Raw genomic sequence first — 27155 nt, forward strand, 5'->3', positions numbered from 1 at the left:
CTGCATCAAAATTTTATATGAGCCAAGGAATATACACGTGTAGCAAAGCAAGCATTTTCTTCTCCACTCTCCCTCTGACAAAACGCCAGGAGGAATGGCCGGTCTTTTCCTCCAGTGTCTTACTAAGATGATTGTTCTCTCTTTGAAATGTGGCATGGCCGGTGAAGATGAAATCCTAAAGGGATCAAAGGTACTTATGCACAAGGAAGGATAAGTGTGAGGTTGGTGTGCCAGAGAAACAAATTGGGCCTGAAAAAAAAAATTAGAACCTATTATTAGCTAATATAATAAGCATTGCCATTAGGTGAGGGCCCTCTTACTGACAACTAGATTATCTGGCTATATATTAGTTGCGGTTTATGAGGCAGTTAGAAGTTATACTTTTACTACATTGCTAATTTCAAGGTTTCTCGATGTTTGTTTCCTGGGGAAAAGTTATCCTGGCATATCCTCAGGCAGAAAAACAAGTTCTGACAGTCAATCCTTCAGGGCATACTCTATCCTATTTCTCTTAGATGCGTTCTCTTTTGTTATCCCGAGGTTCACTTTGGGATAGATGGGAAAGTATAACGCTGAAGTTATCAAGTAGGTAACAAAGCCTCAGAAACTATGGGATGCTGACATGGACACTCCTTGGCTCCTGAACTTGGTGGCCTTGCAGACTTCTGCTTCCCCTCGCAGTGGGCCAGCCACATAAACAGATTTTGCCATTTCGTGAGCCGATGCAGCCTTGTTTCTTGTCTTCAACTTCTCCAGTGCCTGGTTCCCAGCATCCTAGGACTGCGCTTCAGACCGGCCTGCTCCAAGAGTCAATTCTGCAACTGCAAAATGGTCTTAAAATAGGATTTTACTCTAGGGGGAAAATCCTCAACCAAATAGCCACAGTGCACTTTGAATGACTAATTGAAGCCATTACATTACAAAATAAGGGATACATCATTCTTTTCATAACACTACCATATAGGAACAGTTTTAATTTTAAGAGTCAAGCACTTACATTAATCTGAGTCTGAAATAATAGGCCCCTGATTTAAAATCTCCTAACATTCTTTCACACTTCATAAAACTAAAAATAAAATTGTCTCAGCAAACACTGACCTATTCCGCCAGCCAAAGAACTGTATTTCAAGGAGAATTGGAACAAGAGGTCGCCCAACTGCCAAGTGCCGGCAATCTACTGTGCGGAGCCTTAATCGCTCTTAAATGCGAGGTGGGAGAGAAGAGCCTGTGGACTGTACAGGATAAGAGATTTATTCCCCTTCTTAAATCAAAAGCAGATTCCATGCTTCCTTCAGCTGTCCCCTAAGCCGCTCGCCCCGCCCCCACGGGGTTGTTTTTCCGTAATTTTGTATATATTCCCTTCGCAGATGACAGGTGAGGGAAGCTTCCAGTGCCCTATCTGGTCCACGAAGTAAACAGAGGGGTGAGGATGGGCTTATTTATTTACCAGGCGTTCAGCCTCTCAGCTGTTTTTTTCCCCTCACTGGCATTTGGAAGCTTGCCGTCCTCCAGAAAAGAGACAGATTTGGCAGGAATGTTCTTTGTGCCCGCCTCCCTTTTTACCGGGGAGGAAGGGGACAGATTTATAATTACAACCTTGAGTGGGGGTTGGGGAGAAAAAGTTTCAGCCGGCACGACGATGCCTGTTTCTTCTTTCACGGTCAAGACCGTGCCACCAGCCGCTCTGGTGCCCCCCCCCCCCCGGGAGCCCTCCGCCTGTCCCCTCCCTTTCCCTCTGCAGGCTGGCTCCGGCAGGCGGAGGCACGGTTACATTCCAGCACCTTCTCCACATACCCCCAAACTACTACGCGCTATTACTACGGCCGCCCTGGCTCTCCCGGGGCCGCCTCCGCTTCCCCAGCCTCCCCGGTGCGGGGTGGGGGAGCCCGGAGCACGGCGGGGACAGCGACAACGGGCGCCCGACCCCGCCGGGGCTGGGGGGCTCTCGGCGTCCTGCGCAGTGTCCCCGCTCCAGGCACGAGCACGGCCCGAGAGCCGGCGCCTCGCAGACACACACGGATCCACGCATACAGTAGAGCTGTCTCGCTCCACATTCTTGCACACCGCCCCCTCCTTCCCCCCGAGCTCCCGGAGTCGCTGCGCGGGCCGAGTGACAGGCGCGTCCCGCCAACCCGCGCCCGGCCGGGCAGGGAGGAGCGGCGCGCGGGGCCAACTGCGGCGCGTCTTCCGGCGCCCGCGGAGGCGGCGAGGGTGGGACGCGGGGCGGAGCCCGAGTTTAGGAAGAGGAGGGGATGGCTGTCATCAATGAAGTCATATTCATAATCTAGTCCTCTCTCCCTCTGTTTCTGTACTCTGGGTGACTCAGAGAGGGAAGAGATTCAGCCAGCACACTGCTCGCGAGCAAGGTAAATATAACTTACAACTCCTTTCTCCTCTTTCCCTCCCTCCGGCCTCGGGGCTGCAGCCGCCGCACGAACACCCCTCCGGCTCCGCGCCGCCTTCGCCGGGGATTATTCATTATTATCCTAATTATTATTTATTGTGCATGCACGGAGACCAAAACAAACAGGCGGGCCAACCGCCGCCACAACAACAAAAAAGCCCGCCTCCTCCCCGCGGGCCTCAGGTGGAATGCTCTAACGACAGCTCCCGGGCGGCCGCGGAAGAAACGGGAAAGTTTCAACCGAACCTCGCTGTTCTAATAATAACAGTAATAATGACTACTTCGGGGAGGCGAGGGGCGGGGGGAATCCCCACGAACCCCAGCCTTGACCCTAGGTAGGCAGTCAGCGATGCGCTGCCAACTCAAGGTTGCAACACACACACACACACACACACACACACACTCGGCCAGGTTGCAATTCCCCCCCCCCCACCATCCCCTTAAAGCTGGGGGAGGGGGACGGTGGAGGGGGGCAGGCTGGAGGGCCCGGGAGGAGGATGGAAAGGCGACAGTTCACCCCAGCAGTCCTCCCCGGAAGAGTTGAAAGGGGAGCGGGAGAGGAGGGCGAGGAGCCCGGGCTGGCGGCGGGGCGCCAACGAGCGCGGCTGCCGCCCGCTTCCCGGGGACTTGTTTAAAGGGCTCCCGTGGCCGAGACGCCAGCGGATCGCGGACGGCGAAGCCGGAGCCGGCGCGCCGTAGAGGCGGCCGCCACCGCCGCGGGGCCGGTGCGTGCCGGATCGGAGGTGTCACCTCCACTTGGCGGGTTCTCTCGGGCGGGGATGGGGACGCTGACCGGTACGCAGGCCTTTAGGCAAAGGGGTTACCGGGGCGCTGCGCCCGGGGCGCTGCGGACGTCCCTGCCTCGGGTACCTGGCGGCCGCGCGGGCTCGGGTGTTGAAGTTCGGGGTGTCCGGCCCCGGGCCGCACCGCCGGGAGGGCGGGAGGAGGCCCCAGAGAAGGAGGTCGGAGGTGCCCCCCGGGCTCAGTTACCCTGCCCTCCCCCTCCCGGGGTTTGTTTTCTTTTGCTTGGCGTCGTCCCCCAGCTTGAGCCGCGGGAACCTCGGGCGTCGGTCGCCCGCGATCGTCCGGGTGCTAGGGGCTCGCTGGGGCCCGGGAGAGCCGCCGCGGCTGCGGGCCGGGAGGCCATGATCTGGATAATCTTCTCTGCCTGACTGTCACAAACAGGACCCGCGCGCACCCGGGCAGCAGTGGTGGCGTTCGCCGGAGAAGGGGAAGGGCTGCGGGGGGGCGGGGGAAGGAGGGAGGGGGTGGCGAGGGCGGGAGGCGGGGAGACCGGGTGGGAGCCTCCTCCCAACGATGACACGCACCCCTTCCTTCTCGCTCCCTGCTTTCGAGTTTGCTTTATTCCCATCCCAACCTGATTTACCCCTTCCTCTGCTCTCCCCCTCCATCCGGCCGTCTTCCCTCCTCCCTTTTGCGTTGCAAAACAGGGCCATGCCATCTGCAAAGGTGTCGCGATGCACTTCCCCAAATAACCGGTCCGGCGTGCCAGTCCCTAGGCGCCCTCCGGCTGCAGGCGCACGCCGAGCCGGGTGCTCCGGGTGCCCCGCACCAGGCCTCGCAGCCTGGGCGCAGTTGCACCGCGCGGAGCGGGGCGCAGCAGTGCGGGCTCCGGGGGACCCCCGTGCCCTGGTCCCGGCACTCGGCGGGTTTCCGGTACACGCGGGGAGATCGCCGCCTGCCAGCGTCTTTGCGCTCGCCCCTGCCTCCGCCGCCTGGATTGCATTATTATTTTTATCCGGGTTGCAGCTTGCGGCGGATCCTGGTGAGCGCGGGGCAGGCCGGACTGCCGGGGGTGGGGGGGGTGGGGGCGGAGGGAAGTTGGACACGGATCAGGCAGGAAAAAAAAAAAAAAAAAAAAAAGTTTGGCAGGGCGGCTAAGTAGGGAGGGGGCGGGAGGGGGCGGCGAGCTCCCGCCGCTCGCGTCTCCGCGCCCTCGGGGCCGGCGCGAGCGTGTCTGCGCGTGAGTGTGAGTGTGTGTTGTGCGCGCCGGGGCCCGTGCGTCGCGAGCAGAGGCGCCGGCGGCCGCCGGGAGCCCCGCGAGGACCAGGCGAGGTTTGGTGGCGGGGGCCGGTGGGGGCGGCGTGTGCGTGTGGCTGGGAGTGTGCGTGTGCGCGCGCGAGCGGCGGAGAATCAGGAAGTCACGGCAGCGAAGCGCACACAGACATGTTTGATCGCCGTGACATGACGCGCGCGAGGGAGGAAGCGGCGGCGGCGGCGGCGGCGGGGGCCGGGCCGCGGGCTCGGGCGCGGGCGCGGGCCTAGGGCTCGGCTGGGGAGCCCCGCTCCGACAGCCGGTGGCGCCGCCGCCGCAGGCTCGCCGAGCCCCGCGCCTCTTTTTGTTCCGCGTCCCCCAGGTAAGGAGCCTGCGCCGGCGCCGCCCGCCGGGTGCGGAGCTTGTTCCAGCTCTTTCCCTGCCGGCCGCCTCCGGGCTCCCGGCTCGCCTTTCCTGCAAAGTCAGGCAGGCGGGGGAAGCGGGCTCCTCGCCCTCCGGTCGGTCGCGTGGAAAACTTTCCAGCGGGAAGCCCCGCGAGGGGGGATGAGAAGGCCTCGCCGGCGGCTGTCGCTTGTCAGTTCCTTCTGCTCCGGGTCCGGAGAGTGGAGTCGCTGCTGTTGCACATGCAAACTTTGGGCCTAAACGTGCCTGCAACTCTCGCAGGATTTACTCCCGCAGTAAAATAAATAGGCCGAGTCGTCCCTTTGGTCTTGCCAGGCGTTTGGATTTTTGAAGAGAAGGAGACGGGCTTGGGGAGTCGAGGGAAGTGGAGGGGGCTGTCGTGCAGAATCCATTCCTTCTCTCATGTCTGCGCCGGGTGTTATGTAATTTTAATAGCACATGGGTGCAAAGCCCACACTGGGCTTCTCCCCTCCTTTGTTTATATAACTTTGGGGAGAGTTTTGCAAGGTTTCGCCTCTTTTCCTTCCTCCCCAATCTGGTGGACGTTGGTGCTTTTGAAACCACAAAGCGACGGGGGTTGATATTTGATGCAGAGCTGTCATCATTGTCTCCTGGTCACCAGATAGACTCCATTCCTAAGTACCTGAAATGTTAGAGCCTGGGGGAAGCGTTAAGGATGCACGTTCATCTCCTGCATGGGGCGGTTATTTTTAACATCTGTGCGTCATGAAGAGCAGAGTTAAATTTTAAACTCCCATTTCAAAGGACTTTTTTATTTACACCTGGTCGTGCCGTGCTCCCGGAGCAGAACGCTTGTAGGAACAGAAAGCTTGTTGCTGCCGTGTGGAGTAGCAGAGAATTTCTGCCGCACCAGCGAAGACTCAGAAGGCCCTGAGAGCTTGACTAAAATAAAAGCCATACCCACCAGCATATGTATGTATAGACACTTCGATGTGCACCTTCAGATATTTCGGTAATATTTTGCGTCGATTTGGGGGGGGGGGGTAGGGCCACTGCCCCAGGCTTGTTTGCTCACACTAGACCTGGTAGGCATCCAGCCTGCTTTGAGCGTGCTGGTGAAGTGTTAAGAGGTGTGGCAGGTCTTTATCCAAGTTGGTGAATTGTTATGCAAATCTAGACACACTCCCTCTTTTAGGGATCTAATTGCGCTTTTATTCTCCGGGACTTTTTTTTTTTTTTTCTTAAGTTCCCTGACTACAGTGTTTGCACTGGGAAGAAGGGGTTTGGAGATACCTGTTAGGTACCAAAGATATTTATTGCAGTGGACTAAGGAAAAAATCCAAACCTGGGGACTGGGATCCATTTACCTGATTGGAGCCATTAAGCAGAGGTGGTGCCTTGTGGGTAAATAAGATTGTGAAAATAAATTAGGAGTTTGGGGTATCAGAACCCTTGAAGAATGGTCAGAGGGGAGGGAGTGTCTCCTTCAATGCAGCCTTTCTCTTCTGCGTGACAGCAGTGACATCCCAGCTCTGGGACTAGCTGCACTGTGGCGTCTTAAGAAAATATTCACCGCAAGAGTGTCTTCAAAGGAGCTTTAGATCTTTTCTTTTGTTCGGTTTTAAAGTGGGTTTTGAGCATTTCTTGTCAAGTTTCTTGAAAGGTGCTTTGACCAATACCTGAGGCTTGGAATTGACCAAAAAAAAAAAAAGAGAGAGAGAGAGAGAGTGCCCCTGCTTGTATTTTATTGCTAATGCAGGAATTATTTCTGACAGTGTAGCTGGAAAGTAACACTTTGGCAAATAATTATTCAAAACTTTCTGTCTTTAAGATCAGACATTCACAGGCCAGTGTAAAAGCGTATCCCATTCTCTCTAGGAGACCATTGGGATGCCCCTTATTTTACTATAATATTTTGACATCTTATTTTAAAGGCTTTTTATTTATTAGAGCAAGATCAGAAAAGTGAAAACTTTCATAAGCTATAAAAGTGGTGGTGTCCTCCAGTGTTTTCCTGGCTTTTTTTCTTTTTCTTTCTTTCTTTCTTTTTTTTTTTTTTTCCTTTAGAAGTCTTCCTTTGTAAACAAGGTCTTTGTTTGTCAAACTGCCCTAGGTCAGCAGCTTTCTGATACTCCAGAGAAATAATAAATCATGATTGGTGCCGTCTTGACATGCTGCCGCGAGAACTGAATGATCACAAATATAATGCTGGGCAGGGTTTGGCAGCGCTGGCCTTGTGAGGGAGTGTTGCTAGCACCTGATTTCAACCAGCCGAAGTTTTGATTCCCACTGTTTGGGGTCAAGTTGGTTTTCAGGGGAGCCACGGACAGTTTGTTGCTTAACATGAGTGGACTTGGAGAACTCCCTACAAATGAGTCACTTTTCTCTTCTGCAGTGTTTCTGGTGAACAGATGAGAAAACTTCCCTAATGGGAAGGCCATATTTGGGAGCTGCTTCTGATTTTTCTCTTGTCACTTTCTTGTGTGAAAGAGTGGTCTTCTGAATCACTCCTTGTCCTTAAATGTGTTCTGTAGATCGTTTCAGACCTACAGAGGATGCTGACTTCTCTGTCGTCTTGGGAAGAGTTTGCATGATGGAACTCTAATCTCTAGCCATTTGAAAAAGTCTCGGGTCGTTCCGTAAGTAGTTGGGAGCAGAAAATAGGGATGGCGGTAAAGCTGTTTGGTAGAGTACTTAGGAAGGCCTGAGATGTTTATTTTTTCTGCATAGAAAGTCATGATTATATTTACCAGAGAATACAGAAGTCTAAAACTCAGTGCTGCCACAATCATTATGAAAGATAGCATATGTATTTTGAGGTTATTTATCAGCAAGTTAAATGGGGTCTTGCAATGTGGGTTTGCAAAACTTTACACCTCATTGCTATTTATTATGACTTTGGTTTTTTTTTTTTTTTTTTTTTTCTCATGTGAATGTAGTACTTTTCCCTGGAAGTATTCAGGATACATTAGACTGTCAGTATTACAGGTTTTAAAGATATAGTCAAAGATGCTTGAATAATTATATCTCAGCAAAAACATATCATAGAGCTGATGACATTCAGAAACCACCTCGCTGGGTCTTTACTATGTTGGATAGAGGCATCTTTTGATTTTAATTATGGGTGAATAACTTACTAATTCACTCATTTGGAATGATGGTTTAGATACAGAATACAGGATTTTGGCTGAAATATTGACGTAAGTGGTGCCCTTCTGGGCGTCTGGATTTATAACACATTATTATGTAATTGAAGCTGTGAATTGTGATGCTTTCTTCGTTATGTAAGACTTTCAGAACATTCACACAGTTATAATCAGGCTATAGGCCTGTATCATGTAAAAGCTTTAAAAACCACAGCTTTCTGTAGTATTTTCAGGGGCATAAGCATCAACCCAAGCATCGGTTTTACACGAAGACCATTATCTACACCATTATCTACAGTGATGCAAGCACTGATGTTTTAGAAACTTTTTAGGAGCTGATCTCCTCTAAATATGGGCTGACCCTTTCATGAATTGTCCAGTGGAACCCCTTCGGAGTTGAAATAAGTTTGAAGTTTAAAAACCATTAAATATAATTCTAATCCCCCACCTCCCCCCCCCTTTTTTTTAAAGCTGAGTTCAGGATTTGGAAATTTAAATTACTTAAAAATAGAAAACTCATATCCGAGCAAAAAATATCGGGATGTATTGTTTGGTAGGTTAATAGTAACCCCAGGGAAATTGTCTGTTGGTTTGTGTTTGTGTTTCCTTCTTGAGGATGATTATGTATTTCTTCACCCACTTGATGTTGCGTATCCCAATTGTTCTCGTCCCACTGGAGGATAAGTCACTGAACTTGCAAGTGGAATGGACAGGAGGGAAGCCCTCTCCCCTTTTCTCCGCACCGCTTTTGAAGTGGGCACATGTTGCCCTTTGTAGCGTCTGCAGTGACGCGGGCCGTTGCCGCTGTGCTGTACTCATACATGTGCTAAAATGCTATTAAGCAAAACCCATAACTCTGTGAAAAGTACACAATCTACAACTGAGATTTAAATCTACAATTAAATCTGCAGTTGTGTTTTCAAGAATAGATCTGAGAATATAGTAAACCGCGCAGGCCTCGTGATGCAGGGAGAGGTCGGGGGGAGCTGTCACAGGTCCATGGGGTAGCCTTGTGGGGAGGGGTGGGGCACATGGGGGTACTGATCATCAGAAGAAAAATCCAGAGATTACAGGGACTGGTCTGAAGAATCCATAAGAAGACATTTGACATGATGGCTCAGGGAGGAGGTTCGTGTTGGGGAGAATTTGTGGAAGACAATGTTGGATGTGGTAGAAAGACTTGATATCCGGACTGTTGCAGGAATATTTTATCCGGTGCTTACTGGAGGCTTGTCTCAGAAGTTTTGAATGAGGGAATTCATGAGCAAAAATAGTTTACATCGCCCTGTGGATTCAAGGCCAGGGTGGGTGTCGAAACCATTGAAAGGGTGTCCTGGTAATGTACATTTTTACAGCAGAGCTCAGAAGGTGTCTTCAAATGTGGTATTTTACTTGATTCATATCAGAATCATGGTTGTAGCCGACGACTGTTTTGCCTAGTTTGTAGATGAAGAACTCGAAACTTGGGCTCCAATGAGCTATGGTGGTGATTTCTTTTAAAGGGCATGTTAGCAGTAAATGGCCATTATCCATTTTAATTGCAGTGAACTTGAAGGGTTCCTACTTGAACTTTTGTGGCTACTATGAAAGCCCCAGCAAGTGGGGCATATCAAAACCCGTCTGTCCTGTCCCTGAGGTTCATTCAGCAAAGAAGGGTCGAGCTTTACTGCAAAGTCATAGCCCACCTTCTCGGCCAGAAGAGTTTTTAAAATAGGTATTTCAAACTCATCTGTTTAGGTTTAATGTGTAAATGCAGTTATCTTAGCGGACAGAGAAGGAGGTGGCTACCATCATTTCTTACCAGCATCCCAAATGAGGCTGCTTGCACAGGGACCTCACAGAACCGAGGAAGGAGGGTTGTACATGTAAATGGACACAGGACGGTACCTGTCAGGGTGGTGTCCTCTGAAGCGAGCTTTTGTCGGTTTGGTTGGCGTGGTTTGGTTTGGGCCAGTTGCCTAGCAGTTTGGGTTCAACTAAATGTTGGAAGTGATGGCGATCGGTGATAACCTTTATAACTACCAAAGGTCATGAGTCCTGCGTTAAAAGGATGCTCTGCCCTAGTGCTGTTTTGCTGAGGGACTTTTTCTGGTACTTTGGGTTTGCTCATAGACACCCTCCTCCGAAGCCTTTTTCCTCAGCGGAAAGGTTGGCTCTCCTCGTGGAGGAGGTCCTGGCATTGTGACACAGGTAGGCCACCATCTTGAAGGGTGATGGTGTTAAGTGCCAGGTTCCTGAGCATCCCCAGGGAAGGGCAGGGCAGGAATTAGCTGTTGCAATGTTTGTGTTCTCTTTTGTCCCACACAGAGCTTCCCCTGAGCCTTGGCCAGGTCTGATTCTGGGCAAGGACAGTCCCAGGCCAGGTTATTTAAAGGGAAGGCAGCAGCTAACGTCCTTTGTTTCCTTCGCCGTTTGACAGAAAAGTTCACAAAAGCCGGACCGAGTACCGTTTTTTAATCCCACCCCTTTTTATTTTTATTGTTTTATTTTTAAAGATTTTATTTATTTATTTGAGACGGAGAAAAAAGGCACAAGGCGGTGGGCAGGGGGAGGGGGGAGTTGCAGACGGAGAAGGAGAAACAGGCTCCCCAGCGAGCAGGAAGCCTGATGTGGGAATCGATCCCAGGTGGGATCCGGACCTGAGCAGAAGGCAGACGCTTCACTGACTGAGCCACCCAGGTGCCCCCAATCCAACCCCTTTTTAAAACCTACTTGACTTTGAATGGGAAACTGACAGAAAGCATCAGGAGGAAAATGTTTTCTAGGCTTTTCTAGAATTGGGGGTCCAGTGACATGTCCCGTTGAACTTCAGGCCCGGTGTAGTTTTTCCCCGTGGTGTGTACTGTTGTAAGCTGCACATCCCAGGCCGAGGAGTGGGAGGCCTTTTGGTAATGTTTCGCTGTCTATCCAGGCAACCTTGGTCTCTGAAAAAGAAACTTCTGGTGGATTTATTTCCTTTATCTTCACTGCTGTTCTTGCCCACGCCCCACTCCCCCATTAGCAGCAGTGCTTCTGTTCCCGTCGGAGAGATGTTGCTACTTCTTGTAGGAGAATTATCAATTCCTTTATAGAGAGCTGCACAGAAAGCGAGAAGCGCTTCAGGTCAGGAGATGTTCTGAATCAGCAAACAGACATAAAAAGAACCCTTATCTTAACTATCTCCTGAGCCGTGCAGTTCTCCCGCAACAGCCAGAGAACCTTAAAAGGACGGAGCTATTCCCCGGGATGCGAGGGGGGCCTAGTTTTTATTGCGAATGTGCCACCTTTGACCCGGACCCCAGTCTTTGTCTAAGTCCGGCAGCGATGAAGATGTGCGGGGAAGCCGGGATCTGCCCATGCTTCCTCGCCTGAGTTACTGAAGAGTCGCTGTCGAGTCGGGATGTCCTGTCTCCCCCCAAAACCCTTTCTGTGCCTAGAAAATGAAAGTGTCTGGGAGACATACATCTATTTATTTGTTTGGTTGGTTGTTTGGTTGGTTTGTTTTATGTTTTTTACCTTGAAGGCCTAGCTGAAAGGTCACCTTCTCCAGGAAGCCCACCGGTATTCCCTCTGCCTCCTTCCATCCTGCAGAGCGCAGGCAGTCTCTCCTGTCCGTCTTGCAGGAGCTTCCATCTGGTCCCCCACTGCTATTTATGGAAAAGTCTCTTTCCCTATCAGACTGGAGGAGCCTCGGGGTAAGCCCTCGGGGCCTTTCTGTGTCTCCTACCTGCCTTGTGGGCAGTGGAGATTCAGGACAGCTGGGAATGGACAAGCAAAATGGGCCCTCTGGACGTCTGATTAGACTTCATCGACCTTCATGCATGACCTCATGTCCACCTCCTGTGCTCTCCCGGGCTTCTGGTCACTTCTCTGTCCCTTCATGGGTTGATCTAGTATCACAGCCAGATCCTCAGCCTGGCAGGATCTTTCTCCCATTATTGCCACCTGGAGACTTCTCTGCCCTTCTCTTTGCGTTCCGGGTTCCTGCACGTATGGGGCTCCCGCCTGCCCCAGGGGTGCAGTGGCTCAGCACTGGGCTGCGGCAGGAGATGCAGAGTTCTGCCGACAGATGTGACTCTGAGCCAGCTTCGTGGTTCCTTTCTCACTTCATGCCCTCACCTTTTACAGGGGGATGTGACAGCAGGTGTCCTCAACTCAGGTTGCTCCAGTGCCTCTGACGCCCCCGGGGGCATGTTTAAATATGACGGCAAGGGCGGGGTCAGTAGTGTTTAGGCTGATCACAGTGGGACAGGAAAAGGTGTATGTTTGGTTGCTGTCGTCATGGTCAGGCTGGCGACCCTCCACGTTCCAGGAAGTTGAACTCCTGTTTAATATGCATCCTGATGGGTGCGCTGGGGCTTGTTCAGCTCGGGAGAGAAGGAAGGAGGGAAGGCATCTGGGGTGGTTGCCGCTGTGGGAAGCTCCAACGACTTTTATTTTTAAAAACACACACTCCCCAGTTGTAAAGGCAGGATCCAGACGCAGAAAAAGACAGGGTGTACTGCTGAAAATGTCTTGGCCGAGAACACGGCGGCCAGCCCTCAGGGAGCGCATTACGGGAGGGCGGAGACTCACAGTGCCGTGCGTGGGGGGGGGGGGGCCGCTGTGCTTTACGCTTTGTCCCCCCCACCCCAGACGCGTCGCCTTCCTTCTGTCAGCCACGTAATTGTGGGACAGGCTGCGCTCCTCTGTGACAGTGCGTAGCTCTCGCCACCCCACCTCCCAACCCAAAGGAAACTCAGCTTTTGAGTGTTACCTTGTGCAGAGACTTGGGCTCCTTCCCTGTCCTGGTGATCTGAGCTTGTCCCAGGTCCCTGCTGCGTCCATCCCTGTCACTGCCTGTCTGCATGCTGTCATCCGTGCTTTGCAGGAGGAAGAAAAGGGTTTGATTCCCAGGGACCCCCGAGTGGCTGGTGAAGGAGAAGCTGAGTTGGCCAACACTGGACTTGACACCCGAACCGCAGTAACTTAGTAGTGCCCCGTGCCCCTGCTCGAGAGCTGAGCCGCTCTGTACTTCACAGCGGCCGAGTTGCTTTCCGCAGTGGGAAAGGCTGGTTGTGTCCTCATACCCGAGAAGAAGCTCCCAGCAGAACTACAGAGGGAGGGCCAAGAGGCCAGGGCTGTGACCTCCTCCATGAGAGTCCCCCCTCGTCAGTGTACCTGGCTGCTGGTGGCGAGGCGTGAATGCCAGGACAGGCCAGATTCTGCCCCGCGAATGCCACCGCACGCAGGACTGGAGCCCGTCCTCGAGATGCTTGGAGTCCTGGGTGCACAGGTGGGGGAAACCTTGAGATGCTCAAGCCCAGAAGAACCAAAAAGACTCTACAGAGGAAAAGCACTGGTGCCCCGGATCCCAGGGTTGGTGGTGGTCCCGGGACGGGAAGACCAGACAGAACCCGCATCTCTGGACGCGATCAGAGCAGCCTGAGTGTCCCGTTCCCGGTTTGGATGATCCTCCAGATTCCTGCCTGCATGAGCCGGGGCAAGGCTCCTCCTTAGTTACACTTCTCCGCCTCTCTGAGCGCCTTTCTTCGGGACGCGTGGTTGGCCCAGGCGCCGGACACTTCTCTTCTTCCTAAGGAGTTTCCTCCACAACATGTTGCTGTGTCCACAGTCCCTGGAGGTATCCAGTACTTTTCCATTCCCCCCTCTCATCTCTTTTCCCCTTAAAGAACCTTTTTAGGAGTTGCCTTTAACATAAAAACGAGGAGCATTTGTATGGGACAGTATACAAGTAATCACAGCATTCGGCCAGATTCCCCCACGGAAGCGATCCCATACATAGGCACGAGGCAGGATTAAGGGTCAATATACGTTAAAACAGAAAATGTGGCCAGTGGGGACCGCCAGGCTCAGCATTCGTGTCTTCATTGTTCAGACCGCTGGTGGGTTACCGGAATAGCTATTGAAGCCCATTTCAAGGTAAACCATAACAGGAAGTAAGCAATTTCCTTTTATTCACTGAAAAATAAAGGGGTGTATTAGTTTGCTGATATACATGAAAGAACATTATAACTTGTAGTACCTCTGAGTTGACGTCAGCTCCCTAAATTTAGGACGCTGACTGAACGAGCCTGTGTATGAGGGGGTGGCATGCAAAAAAAAAAGTAAAAAAAAAGTTACTTCTGCCCGCTTTGTTAATCACAAAGAATAAATAATAACATTTGGCTCTCTAGTGAATTCAAGGCTGTAATTCACCCTTGAAGCTTCCCTGTTGTTTTAGAAACCACTTCAGCTGGGTTCTGAGTCCCATCTTGTATCAGCAAAACACTGTGTTATAATCCCTCCAACGTAGCCTTTCATTGCTTCCCGTTTTAGCTCGAATTCATTCATCAGAATGGCCTAAATTCTTGCCTCCCCTTCCTAGATTTCTTTATGTGAACATAGCTCAGGCACGGATTACTCTCTAATTTTTTATTTATCAAATAACGGATGCTATTCATAGTTTGCCCTTGGAATCCGTGGGCCTCCATTCAGCTCCTTTTTGAGCCCTTCCCACACTACAGGAGGCTGGAGGAGCCAGGGACACACAGGAGTGAAGGAGAGCAGGACCCGTGCCCTCAAGGCCCTCACTTTCCAGAGACTCAGCAAGAGGGGAGAGCCGGTGGCGACGAATGAAACTAATGTGGGTTTTTTGTGTATCCCCGGCCGTGAGCGGCCGGGCCCCTGTGGTCCATTCCCAGCCCTGCCACTAAGTAGTGGGTGAGCAAATCACCAACGGGGTCTCATTCTGTGTTTTTTGAGGTTGACAGCAGAAAAGTTTTTGTGTGGACAGCGTGTGTGGCCCCAGGTAGCATAAGGTCCTGTGTCGCACTGAACACTGACGCTCTTCCGTTATCATCGATGCGGCCTCTGGGAAACAGCGTCTTTGCTCGTTTTGGCTCCCGTCCAAGAGGCAGGCATGCCCACCATGAGGCGGTTCCCCACGACAAGGGGATGCCAAGAAGTCTTGGAGTGTGGGTGATGGAATCTGGCTTTCCCGAAGTCAGAGAACTGGGATTTTCTCACCCCGTCCGTGCTGGGTGCGATCTGGTAGTCACAGATGACTTCTCTTGGAGATCTTGGGCCACAGAGAAGCCAAGGTTGAATCCCCGGTCTCAGTTCTCCAAGTGGTCTTCGATTCATGAGCCGGCAGGAGGACCACACTTGAAACCGTTCCTTCTGGGGCGCCCGGCTAGCGTCTGCCTTCAGTCCAGGTCATCATCTCAAGGTCTTGGGGTCATCAAGCCTCCCTATCGGGCATCCCTGCTTCTCCCTCTGCTGCTCCCCTTCCTTGTGCTCCCCGTCTCTCTGTCAAATAAATAAATCTTTTAAAAAAGAACTCAGTGAACTGTTTCTTCTGATCACTTGTGGTACAGCAGAGATGGTGGGGACAATAATGATGCATGGGGGGCAGGGGAGGCCCGGAGGTGACACACCACTTACAACTGCGTTTCAGTCTCAGCCAGTCGCTGTTCTGTGTGGGCATTTGAACCCCTGTCCCACAGCCTCTGCTTTTCCCACAATGGCTAATTCTCTTTCCTTCTCTGTTTCTGAAATTGTACTTCTTTCCCCGCTTTTAACTGTCTAGAATTCTCTGTGAAGTTTCTGGCGCTCATTCGCTTAGGAAAATGTGTCTTGGTTGGATACTTTTTCAGGGGTTTTATGTTTTAATGGCTTTGGGGGGTTAATGACTTGTAAGGCGCCCAAGCCAGTAAGTAATGGAGAGCATCTGTTGACTCTGGTAATAAATTTCCAACTTGTTTAGAATTCTGCTTATGTGTTAAATTTGAGTTTCTCCAGTGGGTCTTTTTTTGTATCTTGGATGATTTATATCTTTCTGGGGAATCATTTAGAGTGTTTTTTTTTTTCCCTTTTAAACAAGTGGTCTTCATAAAGACTAGGGCAGATGGATCTCTATCACACTCCCTCAAACATCTGGATGCGACAGGGCAGTCCTGTTTGATGTTTGTTACAGAAATGGCACCATGAAAGACTAACACTGTTTCATTCTGATCTTAACATCATGTTGAAGACATTCCTTTCTCTGTTCTTCCTTTGGACTCAGGATCCCTCTACTGATTGGTCAAGACCGGAGAGGTAGATGTCCACGCCCACAGACCCTGGCGCGATGCCCCACCCAGGGCCTTCGCCAGGGCCCGGACCCTCACCTGGACCCATTCTTGGACCCAGTCCAGGACCCGGACCGTCCCCGGGTTCTGTGCACAGTATGATGGGGCCGAGCCCTGGACCTCCCAGTGTCACATCACACCCTATGCCGACCATGGGGTCCGCCGACTTCCCGCAGGAAGGCATGCACCAGATGCATAAGGTAAGAGTTTCTTTTCTTTTCTTTTCTTTTTTTTAAAAGATATTTATTTATTTATTTGACAGACAGAGATCACAAGCAGGCAGAGAGGCAGGAAGAGAGAGAGGAAGGGAAGCAGGCTCCCCACTGAGCAGAGAGCCCGACACAGGGCTCGATCCCAGGACCCTGGGATCACGACCCAAGCCAAAGGCAGAGGCTCAACCCACTGAGCCACCCAGGCGCCCCAAGAGTTCCTTTTCTTGTTCACTCTGTCTTCTGAGTCATGGATGGCTAATATCCCTAATAACACCCCCTCTTTTTTTTCCCCCTACTCTTATTAATAAGAGAATCAAGCAAGGTCTTTGTCTTATCTTGTATATTATTCAAAACATACGTTCTGAGGCTCTGTTATTGTTACAGATGTTGTAAAGGAAGATCAAATCTTGGCTTTTTGAACAATGCTAGATAGGATTTGTAGTTCTGACAATTAGGTTCTGTGATTTGTGGGTTGTGGGCTGTGGGCCTGGTGAGTAAGTATATTCGTGTATAAATCTTGATTTTTCTCCAGCCGTATATGTAAAATCACATATCATCCACGAATGGATGTATTGAAATTTATTCTTCCCTAAGAATGTTGATACTTACTTAAAAAAATAGATCCCACAGAGTGGAAAGTAAACGAGTCATTTTCTAAGGCTTCTTTTTTTGTTGTTAAGTCTTTATCGAAATAAAGTAGTTTCTAGGGACTCCCTAAAATGCACTTTGCTGTCTCCTCCGTCAAGTGGCTTTATTCTGATTTTGGAAGAGGGCTGGGATTCTGCAGAGCGCAGGTCCATTTGTCTGTTTCTGGACTGAGGTTATAATACTCTCCTATGTATGAGGCTTGGATTGTGGCTATAGGAGGGATCCCTTCAGCATAACTAGGTGTTAGACCTTTCACAGGAGATGCGAAGAAGAGAGAGCTGCCTCTTGAGAAAGCCAGCCAGATGCTGTGACCGTTTGCTCTGAAAGTGAGTAAGTGGCCAGTGAAACTCAGTGAGGCCACACTGCAGTGGCCCGAGGGGCATGTGTTGTGATGAGACAAGTAGAGGTTTCCATCCCTTTCGGATGATGTCACAGATATATGGGGCGGTCAGGCTGCCCCTTGGTATTAAGTACACAGACCACAGAAGATCCTGGTTTAAAACAGAAGGATTACATCAAAAAAGAGCAAGTCTTTCCTCTAGTCATGTAGGACTGGAGGTCAGTTTTAAAGTAGGGCATCAGAGCCCAGAAGGGAAGACCCTTTTTCTTACCCTCATCTTGTCTTGTCTTTTCCTTCCTTTCTTTTCCTTTTTCCTTTTCCTTTCCTTTGCTCTTCTTCTTCCATTTTTTTTTTTAACAAATCTGGTTATTTGATGATTTTCAAATCAGGAAAGTAATACATACTCACTTTGAAAAGTAAAACCATACTGAGATAAAGAAACGGTTTATCCTGGCCTCACCCCAGGTGAGGGGTTTTTGCTCAGTTTTGTGCTTGCTTTTTATACCTCACGCTCCTCCCTGCTCAGTGAAAGGTCCTGGATCAATCCAGGTGTCCGCATCACACAGGTCTGACTTTTTGGTTTTGTTTTCCTTTTGCCATAATACCACCACGTCGTCACTGTTAATTACTCTGGGACCTCCTCTTCTCCTCTGACAACACACACTGGATACCCTGCATTGTAGCCCCACGTTCTTGCTCTGCTTTCGAGTTTGTTTTGTTTTGTTTTGTTTTTTTAACATACTTTTAGCTTGTCCAGTATGTAAAGAAATAAAGCTGCTTGTTTTCCAAATCATATTCTTGAGGGGACGTATTGAACATCTTGACATACTGAAGTCATTACATTGTCTTGCATTCCTATTAAATTAATTTGGGAGCTATTATAGGCCTGATCTGTCACTCGTGGGCCTTAGTCCAAGTGGTTTGAATAATTTCAGGGTGGTTCGAGGCTGTCTCACCTCCCAAATGAAAGATAAAATGTGGAGGAAAGATTTAGCTGACCTTTAGTATCATTTAGGCATTTGGAAGGTGATAAGGCATGACTGAGTGTTGGGTCCCGGATGGATTTTTGCACTGGGTCGTTTCTATGGGTGATTATCTCTTCTGATCTCTTCTATTTTGTGACCTAGTGCCTTTCTCGTATCTTCTCATTATCCCCCATGATACTCTTTTTTTGTTTCACTTTTCTCTTGTTGTACGGAGTTTGCATTTTTTCCCTCCTGTTTCCTCCTTCTTACCAACCCCCCAGATGGTTCCCTGCGTGGGGACGCGGTTAAGAGCCTCGAGTTCACACTTGCTGACCAGATGCCTCCCCTTTCTCGAGTCCTTTTCCAGGGCAGCTCTGTGCCTTGTCTTTCTCCTCCTTCTCCCTCTGAGATGCAGCTTTTCGCTTTTCAACATCGCTGGAAATAAACAAGTGGCCTAAATACATCTGCTTGTGTTGCTTTGATTTCCTCCCTATTATTACTATTTAACCGACTCAGAGACACTCTTTATACCAAATTCTTCCCATTTTTCTTCCGAACATCCTCTTTATGGTAAATTTCTCCTCTTTTCAAGTGCATGCTTTTGACTCTGCAGAAATTAACTTTCCTTTCTGTAAAACTGCAAACACTCATACTTTCTTGCTTGAAGTCATTTGGTTTCTATAAACTCCTGGAACTATTTCTTTCAGGCGGTTCTGAAAATTGCTCTTCCAGTTTGGGGAGGAATAGACTTTTCATCCCCCCCCCCCCACACACACACATGCTCCGTTGCCCAATTCTGGATTGGATTAATGTCAGCTCGATGGCTCTTCATGGTGTGCCTTTTAGGCACAAGGCCTCACGTCCTGGTTGGAGTCCCTGTGATCTTGATTTTTTCTTTTTTCTTCCCAAACTCTGCCTTTAAAACGTTTGCAAGTCATCTTCTGTCTGTGGTGCCGGTTCGTCCGTCATACCTTCCTCCTCCGGCGGCACCCCACCTCGCCCCGCGTCTTCCTCTTTTCCTGACTGCCTGGAACTTTCTGGTTTCGACTTTGAAACTTTCCATGTAGTTCTTTTCTCCCTGATGAAAAAAAAATATGGCCAAAAAAGAAAAAGGAAAAAGAAAAAAGCATCATTGCAGACATTTCAAATAGCCTTCCTTCGGACTTTGGCCTGCCTTCAACCACAACAGGTTTCAGGACTTACTTGAGAGGGTAGGGAGGAGTGGCTTGCATCCGTGAGCAGGACGTCATTTTTATTTGTAGACGTTTGACATCACACACACACACACAAATCCGCTGCCTTCGGCTCAGGTCATGATCTCAAGGATCCTGGGATCAAGTCCCGCCTCGGGCTCTCTGCTTAGCAGGGAGCCTGCTTCCCCCTCCTCCTCTGCCTGCCTCTGCCTACTTGTGATCTCTCCCTCTTTCTCTGCCAAATAAATAAATAAAATCTTAAAAAAAAACCCAACTGTTTAAAGCCTTAACTTTGGACTTATGAATAGTTTTGCTGACCCCCTTGGTGTAGTCTTATTTTTTTTTTTCGTCCCCACCTGCAAAGTATGGGTAATATGAAAGTACAGGTAGTACAGGTATTAAAGTATATGTCTGTCGTATGAGCAGTGGATGATTATGCCACGGTTTTGAAGACTTTAAAAGTGAGGGATCTTACGGGGTGCCTGGGTGGCTCAGTGGGTTAGGCCTCTGCTTTCGGCTCAGGTCATGATCCCAGGGTTCTGGGATCGAGCCCCGCATTGGGCTCTCTGCTCAGGGGGGAGCCTGCTTCCCCCCCCTCTCTCTGCTGCCTCTCTGCCTACTTGTGCTCTCTGTCTGTCAAATAAATAAAATGTTTAAAAAAAAAAAAAAGTGAGGGATCTTAAAGGCCCAGATGGAAATCTTGTACCTCCCAGAGGCATCTAACTGATGTCCTTTCAATGTTCCAGCCCATCGATGGTCTGCATGACAAGGGGATTGTAGAAGATATCCACTGTAGTTCCCTGAAGGGTTCCGGTATGCGGCCGCCTCACCCGGGAATGGGTCCTCCCCAGAGTCCGATGGATCAACACAGCCAAGGTTTGTGTCCGCTGCACACCTGCTATTGGCTCCACACTGTCTGTCTTCTGTCTTACCGGTTACTTTACTTGTGACTTCCAAAGAACGTGTCTCAGGAAGACTGAACCCTGCAGGCTGCTTCTCCCCTCAGCCATGCTAACACGACTATGATTTTTGTATGGGCAGTGTTATTTGCAAGATCCTTGTAAATTCTACTGGCTCCCACTGTGTCCAAGCAATCTGCAAAGTGGCTTTGTGCACCCGATGCGGATTCTTTATTATGATCTTTGAAGGTAAATGGGGTCAGCTTCGTTTTCTAGATGGGAAAGCTGAATCTCTGAGAATTTGCTGTGTTTTCTTAAGTGAGTAAGCGACAGGGCCAGAAGGAGAAACCAGGTCTGCCTCCAGATGATAGCAGAGATGTGAAGGTAAGATGAGCCACCTGTGTCCCTTGAATTGCCGCTCAGACATTGTCAGGTGGCTTTTTCTGGCTGTGGAATTACCTGCCATTGCTGGTGGGTGGCTGTGTTTGTCTCCCTAGGACCGCTGTAACTGATTCCCACAAACGGGGCGGGGGGCAATGAAACAACAGAAATTGATTCTCTCCCACTTCTAGAAGCTGAAAGCCTGAAATCAAGGTATCCGCGGACCCTGCTCTCTCTGAAGGCTTTCAGGAAAAACCTTTGGTTTTGCCTCTTCCTAGCTTCTGGTGGTTGAGAGCAACCCTTGGCACCCCTTGGCTTGTAGATCTCTCTTTCCAATCCGTCTTGGTCTCCATGTGACCTTTGGAGTGTCTGTGCCCGCGGCCAGATTCTCTTCTTCTCGTAAGGACACCTGTCATCGTTTTAGGGTCCCCCCCAATCCAGTATGGTCTCATCTTAACTTGATGACATCTGCAAGGATCCTGTATCCCAATCAGGCCACCTGCACAGGTCCTAGAGGTTAGGGCCTTGGCCTAACCCTGTAGAGGACATAATTCAACCCACAGTAACAGCGAATCCATATATGACATATTTCTCTTCTCCTCAGCGCCCTCCTTCCTCACTGTTGAAGGTACAATGACTTTGAGTACAGTGTGACCTGTTTGCGGAATCACTGGACGGTCATTTCAGCATGCAAGGGCATGCCTTAACCAAGGACAAGTTAACCCTAGCATATTGATCTTTGCATTCGAAGTTTGTGGTTTATGTGTTGTCATAGGTAGTCCTTTGTCGTTCAATATATGTGGGCTTTTTCTCTGTTCATGATTGACCATCCCTCCACCCGAGGGGAGATTTTTTGACTGAGGATTTTGAGAAAGGTATTCAGAATTAAATATGTGCGCGCGTGCGTGTGTGTGTGCACATGCACCTGCGCGCGCAAGTCATGGAGGCACAGGAGTGTATCTTCCTTCAGAGTCAAGCAGGCTTTGGCTATCCCAGCCTCTGACTGAAATTTTGACAGCAAACACCTGTGAGTATCGCAGATGATGCCTCAGATTTTGACCATGGCCGCCAGCCAGCCTGATTCCTTTGGATTTTTTGCAGTATAGGAAGAAAATACTTGACCCGTTCAGGGCTAAGAATGGGTTTAGACAACACTCGCAGGATTAGCAGTTAAATTCTAAGGAGCCAGTTGTGTTCCCAGAGCTAATGTACTCCCGGAGAGGTGTAGATGAATGACGTTCCATGGCTGTCAAAGCCAACTGCCTCCTCTGTCTGCTCCGGGCTTTGTGGTGCCTCTAGGAGTAGGGCCTGAGGGAAACCTCCAACACAAAACACTTTAAATGCATGAATTTTCAGTGAGCACTTTCATGTATCTTAAAATTTCTCTCACTGCTTGGTTCCTTTTATTCTTCTTGGGATCTCCAACACTTGGTACATCATCTGGCACTTCACTGGATAGATACCTTGTTCATTTTGCTCAGTTAGGTAGAGAAGTGAGCTGATGCATTCACCAGCCAACCATTTTAAATAGATACTAATTTTTATATAATTTCGGCAAGTCGTAATTACCTCGAAATGTAGGGGTCTGCGCTAAATGGAATCCGAATTAGCATGTAATATATTTCTGCCAACCAGTAAAGTGCATTGTAGGCTGGGGAATGAGTTATTTAAAAGCATATTTTTGCATAAAGTAGTATTGGTATAATAGAGTCTTATTCTATGTAATGATCTAAAAAGAAAATAGACCCTGTAATAGCATGTATCTTTAAAGACCTCATTGTAAAACACACACACACACACACACACACACACACAAAACCCTTTATAAACACACGTATGGAGAGGTGTGGTATTGATCGGAAAGCTGCTAGCTTTAACTACCTAGCAACGTATTAGGTTATTTTGCGGTATTGGTTGAGAAACAAAACCATTTCCTTCAGTAAATACTGAATCGTGTACCTTATGGTCCCAGTGATAACATTGTTTATTTTTAGTCCATTGGACAGGAAAAGCCTTCAAAGGCAAGTATATAATATTCAATGCGTGTGTGCCAGTGTGTGTGTGTGTGTGTGTGTGTGTGAGAAGAGAAAATTCATATAAAATTGGCACTTATAAGTTCAAGATTATTAAAAGGAGAGACATGACCGCTTCTCTTGAGGCAAGGTGAAACCAGGGAGATAATGGCCCTCACAGACTTAGAATGGAAAACTGCCACATTTTTGGGGACCACTTTTGAATGAGCAAATCAAACCAGAGTTCAAAAAGAGCAGATTCAGTATCGACACTGGCATCCCACAGACAAATGTCTATTCTCTCTCAGGCAATTGCTTCACCCCGTTTCCTTAACTAAAGATAATTACTAAAATACATTATGTTGTCTCATCATTTAGATTCTGGCTTTTCCTGAAGTTTTATGGAATGCTAGTCATGTAGGGGGAAAAAAATCTCTTCAGCTTAAACACTGTCACATTTTTAATGTCATACTGAGATAGAATGATTCTGTTAACATCCCCTGTATTTCTTAGGAAAGAATTTTTTTTCCTATCCCCAGTTTCTTGTCACATTTGAGGTAAATTTCTGTTGCATGGATTAATTCCAGAAAATGATTTTTATTCCACTCTCAGCGTTTTTCTTAGTGAATGTGAGGTAAACCTAATCGTTGTGCCGGATACAACTGTCTCACTTTTCTAGACTCATTTTCCCATACTTCGTAGTTTGATAGAGCAGAGTAGTCAACAGTTGAGTTTCGACTGCATTGTCTGATGTTTTGGTCCATTGTTTTGGCCATCCTGTGACACATCTTGGGGAAGCCACAGATGATGACCTTGGAAATAGGAGAGACTGGAAGGCAGGAGACGTAGGACCCATTTCAATGCCTGATGGTATCCATTCAACTATGCAAATCCCAGTAGGAAGATTTTTGGTAGCAGGTTTCTCCCCCCGTGGTAGACAGAGAGTTGGTCAAAAAGGTGTCAGGAAGGTGCTTTCAACAATGAACAAACTATATGCCCACAGGCACCAGCATTACAATTAAGGGGCGAACTTAAGCCTCATGGAGGAGGAAGAATGTTAATGACAAAGTTCTGTGCGTGTTGGGGATCCACTCAAACGTTTTCTGTCATAAGTGACAACATACCGGGCTTTAAATTTCTGCTGGTCATGCAGGCTGCTCTGGGGCATTTTCTTGGCTGCCTCAGATGGCTGACTAGAACCCTAGTGGCTGAGTGGTTTTGCACTCCATTATGAGGTAGGGATTTGGGGAATGAGACTTAGTAGAACTTCTAGTTCTCCTCAGGGCGGCGTTGCTTTGAATGGATCTCCTCAGCTCACCAGCTTGTCGGACAGAGCCTACCCTCATCTTAGAGCATCTGAATACATTTGTTTCCCTTTCCAAACTGGGAATCGAGATAAAATTATGGCCTTTCTCTTCTCTAGTCTTTCCAGTGGTGATGTTGAGTCCCCACTTAGCGTCGGTCTGATGTTCTTGGGCCTCCGTGATCTCATGTGGATGCCCAGAGCTTTCTGCTCAAGCCCGACATAGGTTCCAACACACAGCAGATGTCTAATAAACACCTGTGTGATGACCTTTATGATAATTGTGACTTTGAGTACATTTATTAAAGGGCAAAGACCTTGAATCTGATATTTTATATTGTGTCTTAGGACACCAGTGACTTGATTAATTAGCACTCAGTTTGAATTCACGGCAACCTTTAGGATTGCAGGAGGCTACTTCGTTCCCTCCTCACCTTGGCTCTCGTGCCAGCAATGCTCAGTCATAGGTTTCTCTAGGAATTCGTTGGCCAGAATCTATAGTATCTATAGTTCATCTCCTGAAATAAGTTCCTTGAAATACTTCAGGCTTTTTTTTTTAACTTTTCTTCTCCGAGAAATGCATTCTTAAATTTCCCACATAGATCTCTTAAAGCCCAAACAGATTACTCTCGTGTTTATGTGATATTGTAAATGGTTCCTAGAAGATTTCTGAGATGTTCAAGTCTCTAACTTGCTTGTATAAAACCAAATTAATATTAGAGCCTGGAAAGAATACATACACATTGGAGTCAGACAGACTTCGGTTTGTATCTTAAAGCTGCCAAGACCTAATTATGTGATACTCTGAGTCTCGGTTTCCTTATTTAAAAAAAAAAAAAAAATGGAGGTGACAACACTTAGCTTTGGGGGCTGTTGTGAGGATTAAAGAAATAATGTGTACGCCACTCATATCCCTTTAATTGTCCTTACCCTCCCTGTCCGTGCTCTCACCCATATGAAGTCCACTGACCAGCCTGCCATCTTGCCTCCAGTGGAGCCTCCAATGGACTTCAGCCCCTCTTGCCCACACCTGGAAAAGTCCCTGGGGACTAATAATCCCCAGAGTAAAACCAGTGACCTAAGCATTGATTGATGGTCCTGAGAGTATAAATACCCTAGCTTCTTCCCTACCCCCACCTCATTCCCTAGGATAATTTAGAGGTGAGTCATTGACCTTATACCCCAGAGGTTGTGCCTAAAATTAGCACCCACCAGAGCAGCTGCTGTCTTCTACTTACTTCACCTATCTGTACCCACTCACCCCCAAGTCAGTGTGCTTGAACCTTCCAAGTAAATCCCCTGCACTCAATCCTTCCATCAGGCTCTGTTTCAAGGGAGAAAACTAAGTGCCTTGTGTAGTCTCTGTGGCAGTGGAGGCCCTCAATAATTGCGCACGATGATAAACCAAGTAATAATTTGCTGTCCCATAAGAGACTCTTCATTCCCCGTTGCGAGATAGTACACACTGACCAGGTTCTGTTTTGGAGGTTGGAACTACTTTTAACATATAACACTGTCCCCTGCTGTCTTGTCTTTATGTGTGCAACAGCCACTAGCAGCGTCCCTTCTGGGACACATGTGGCTATTGATCATTTTGCTTAAAATGTGGCTTGTCCTAATTGAGATGTGCTGTCACTTAGCGTGAAAAAGAAAAAAGAATGTAAACTACGTCTTTGATCATTTTTTATTTTGAAATGATGATATTTGGGGTATGTTGATTTCAGCAAAGCATTATTACCAAACTTGGCTCTGTGTCTTTCACTTTTTAATGTGATGACTGGAAAATCTTCACCGCATGTATTTGGTACAGAGCAATTTGATAATCACCCGTAGTTCTGTAATTATTAAGTGATGCATATTTAAATTTCTAGCAGGCGGTGCCATTGCAGAAAACCATCCAAATGACCACGAATGCCGGGCTTCCAGGGTCACTGGGGGCAGCATCTGATCTCCTTTCTTGTTTTATTCTAGGTTACATGTCGCCACACCCGTCTCCGCTGGGAGCCCCAGAGCACGTCTCCAGCCCGATGTCGGGAGGCGGCCCGACCCCTCCCCAGATGCCGCCGAGCCAGCCCGGGCCCCTCATCTCGGGCGATCCGCAGGCGATGAGCCAGCCCAACAGAGGCCCCTCGCCTTTCAGCCCCGTCCAGCTGCATCAGCTGCGAGCGCAGATTTTAGCTTACAAAATGCTGGCCCGGGGCCAGCCCCTCCCCGAAACACTGCAGCTTGCAGTCCAGGGGAAGAGGACGTTGCCCGGCATGCAGCAGCAGCAGCCCCCGCAGCCCCAGCCGCAGGCGCAGCAGCCGCAGCAGCAGGCCCTTGTTAACTACAGCAGACCATCTGGTAGGTTAATGTGCAACCACACGAGTAACGCGACGGTCCAGCTCGGCTAAGGAGGACTGCTAAGGGCGCAGAGGCGCTGGGCTGCTCTCAGCCGTGTTCTGGCCTGGCCTTTTGTTGTACCCTTGTGTGGCTTCCGTAGCTGGATCCCTGGGCTCCTGCCCCGCAGGGCTCCCGGGAAGGGAGCCGTGTCCCCGGCGATTCTGCATTCTCTTTCAAGAGGCTCAAGGTTGGTCCGGTCGGGAGCTCGGCCACCCGGCCCAGGTTAAGAACCAGGCCTCTAGAGCGTTCCCGCGGCCAGAAGGCGCCCCTAGACGCCTTCTCTCCTCGAGCCACGCTGTGGGTGTTGATTTATTCCTCTCTGCCCCTTGGCGTGGTGAAGAGCATTTAGGGAGACCTCCGCAGAGCAAACCTGCGGTAAAGTCATTATCAAGTAGGAAATCAGAAGCAGAGGGAAATAGCAGTCGGGGTCAGGGAGGTCAGGGGCATGGAGGGCGCCCCAGAGCTCACGGTTGCTGCCCTGGAGCTCGAGAGAGGACTGCGGCTTCCTGGCAGCCAGGAGAGGAGACCCGGGGTCTGCTACCAAAGCCTCACCATGCGGGAGCAGGCGGCTTACCTGTTGCTCAGAGGAACGCAGAGCCTTTTCTAGCCTGAGACTATAAGGTAGATTTTCCAGGTGGGATATATTTTTTTTAATTATTGGTATTGTTATTATTGTTGTAAGAGACACTGCATCATAGAGGCATCGATAAGATTTGTTCCTAATAAACAGAGTAACAGAATCCATGCGGCCTCTTTCTTCTATAGACCCTGGCATCAGACCCCAGGCTGTGATAGGACGT

The 27155-nt window shown here is 49.2% G+C and overlaps 1 protein-coding gene across 5 annotated transcripts in view; it reads left to right on the forward strand.

The window, feature by feature from the left end:
* Positions 1-2253: 2253 nt before the first annotated feature.
* Positions 2254-27155, forward strand: part of SMARCA2 (SWI/SNF related, matrix associated, actin dependent regulator of chromatin, subfamily a, member 2) — a 181027-nt gene continuing 156125 nt past the window's right edge. For 2 of the 5 annotated variants that reach the window (XM_044265960.1, XM_044265965.1), the window contains exons 1-4: positions 2254-2366; positions 15957-16220; positions 20125-20254; positions 25945-26316. In XM_044265960.1, the coding sequence (XP_044121895.1) occupies positions 15993-16220; positions 20125-20254; positions 25945-26316 (730 nt within the window). In that variant the 5' untranslated portion in view covers positions 2254-2366; positions 15957-15992. Of the gene's footprint in view, positions 2367-4171; positions 4191-4697; positions 4783-5390; positions 5757-15956; positions 16221-20124; positions 20255-25944; positions 26317-27155 lie in introns of those variants that run through there. The other 3 variants (XM_044265964.1, XM_044265961.1, XM_044265963.1) reach the window with 3 other exon arrangements.

The sequence above is a fragment of the Neovison vison genome, chromosome 9, assembly GCF_020171115.1.
Source record: "Neovison vison isolate M4711 chromosome 9, ASM_NN_V1, whole genome shotgun sequence".
Taxonomy (NCBI): domain Eukaryota; kingdom Metazoa; phylum Chordata; class Mammalia; order Carnivora; family Mustelidae; genus Neogale; species Neogale vison.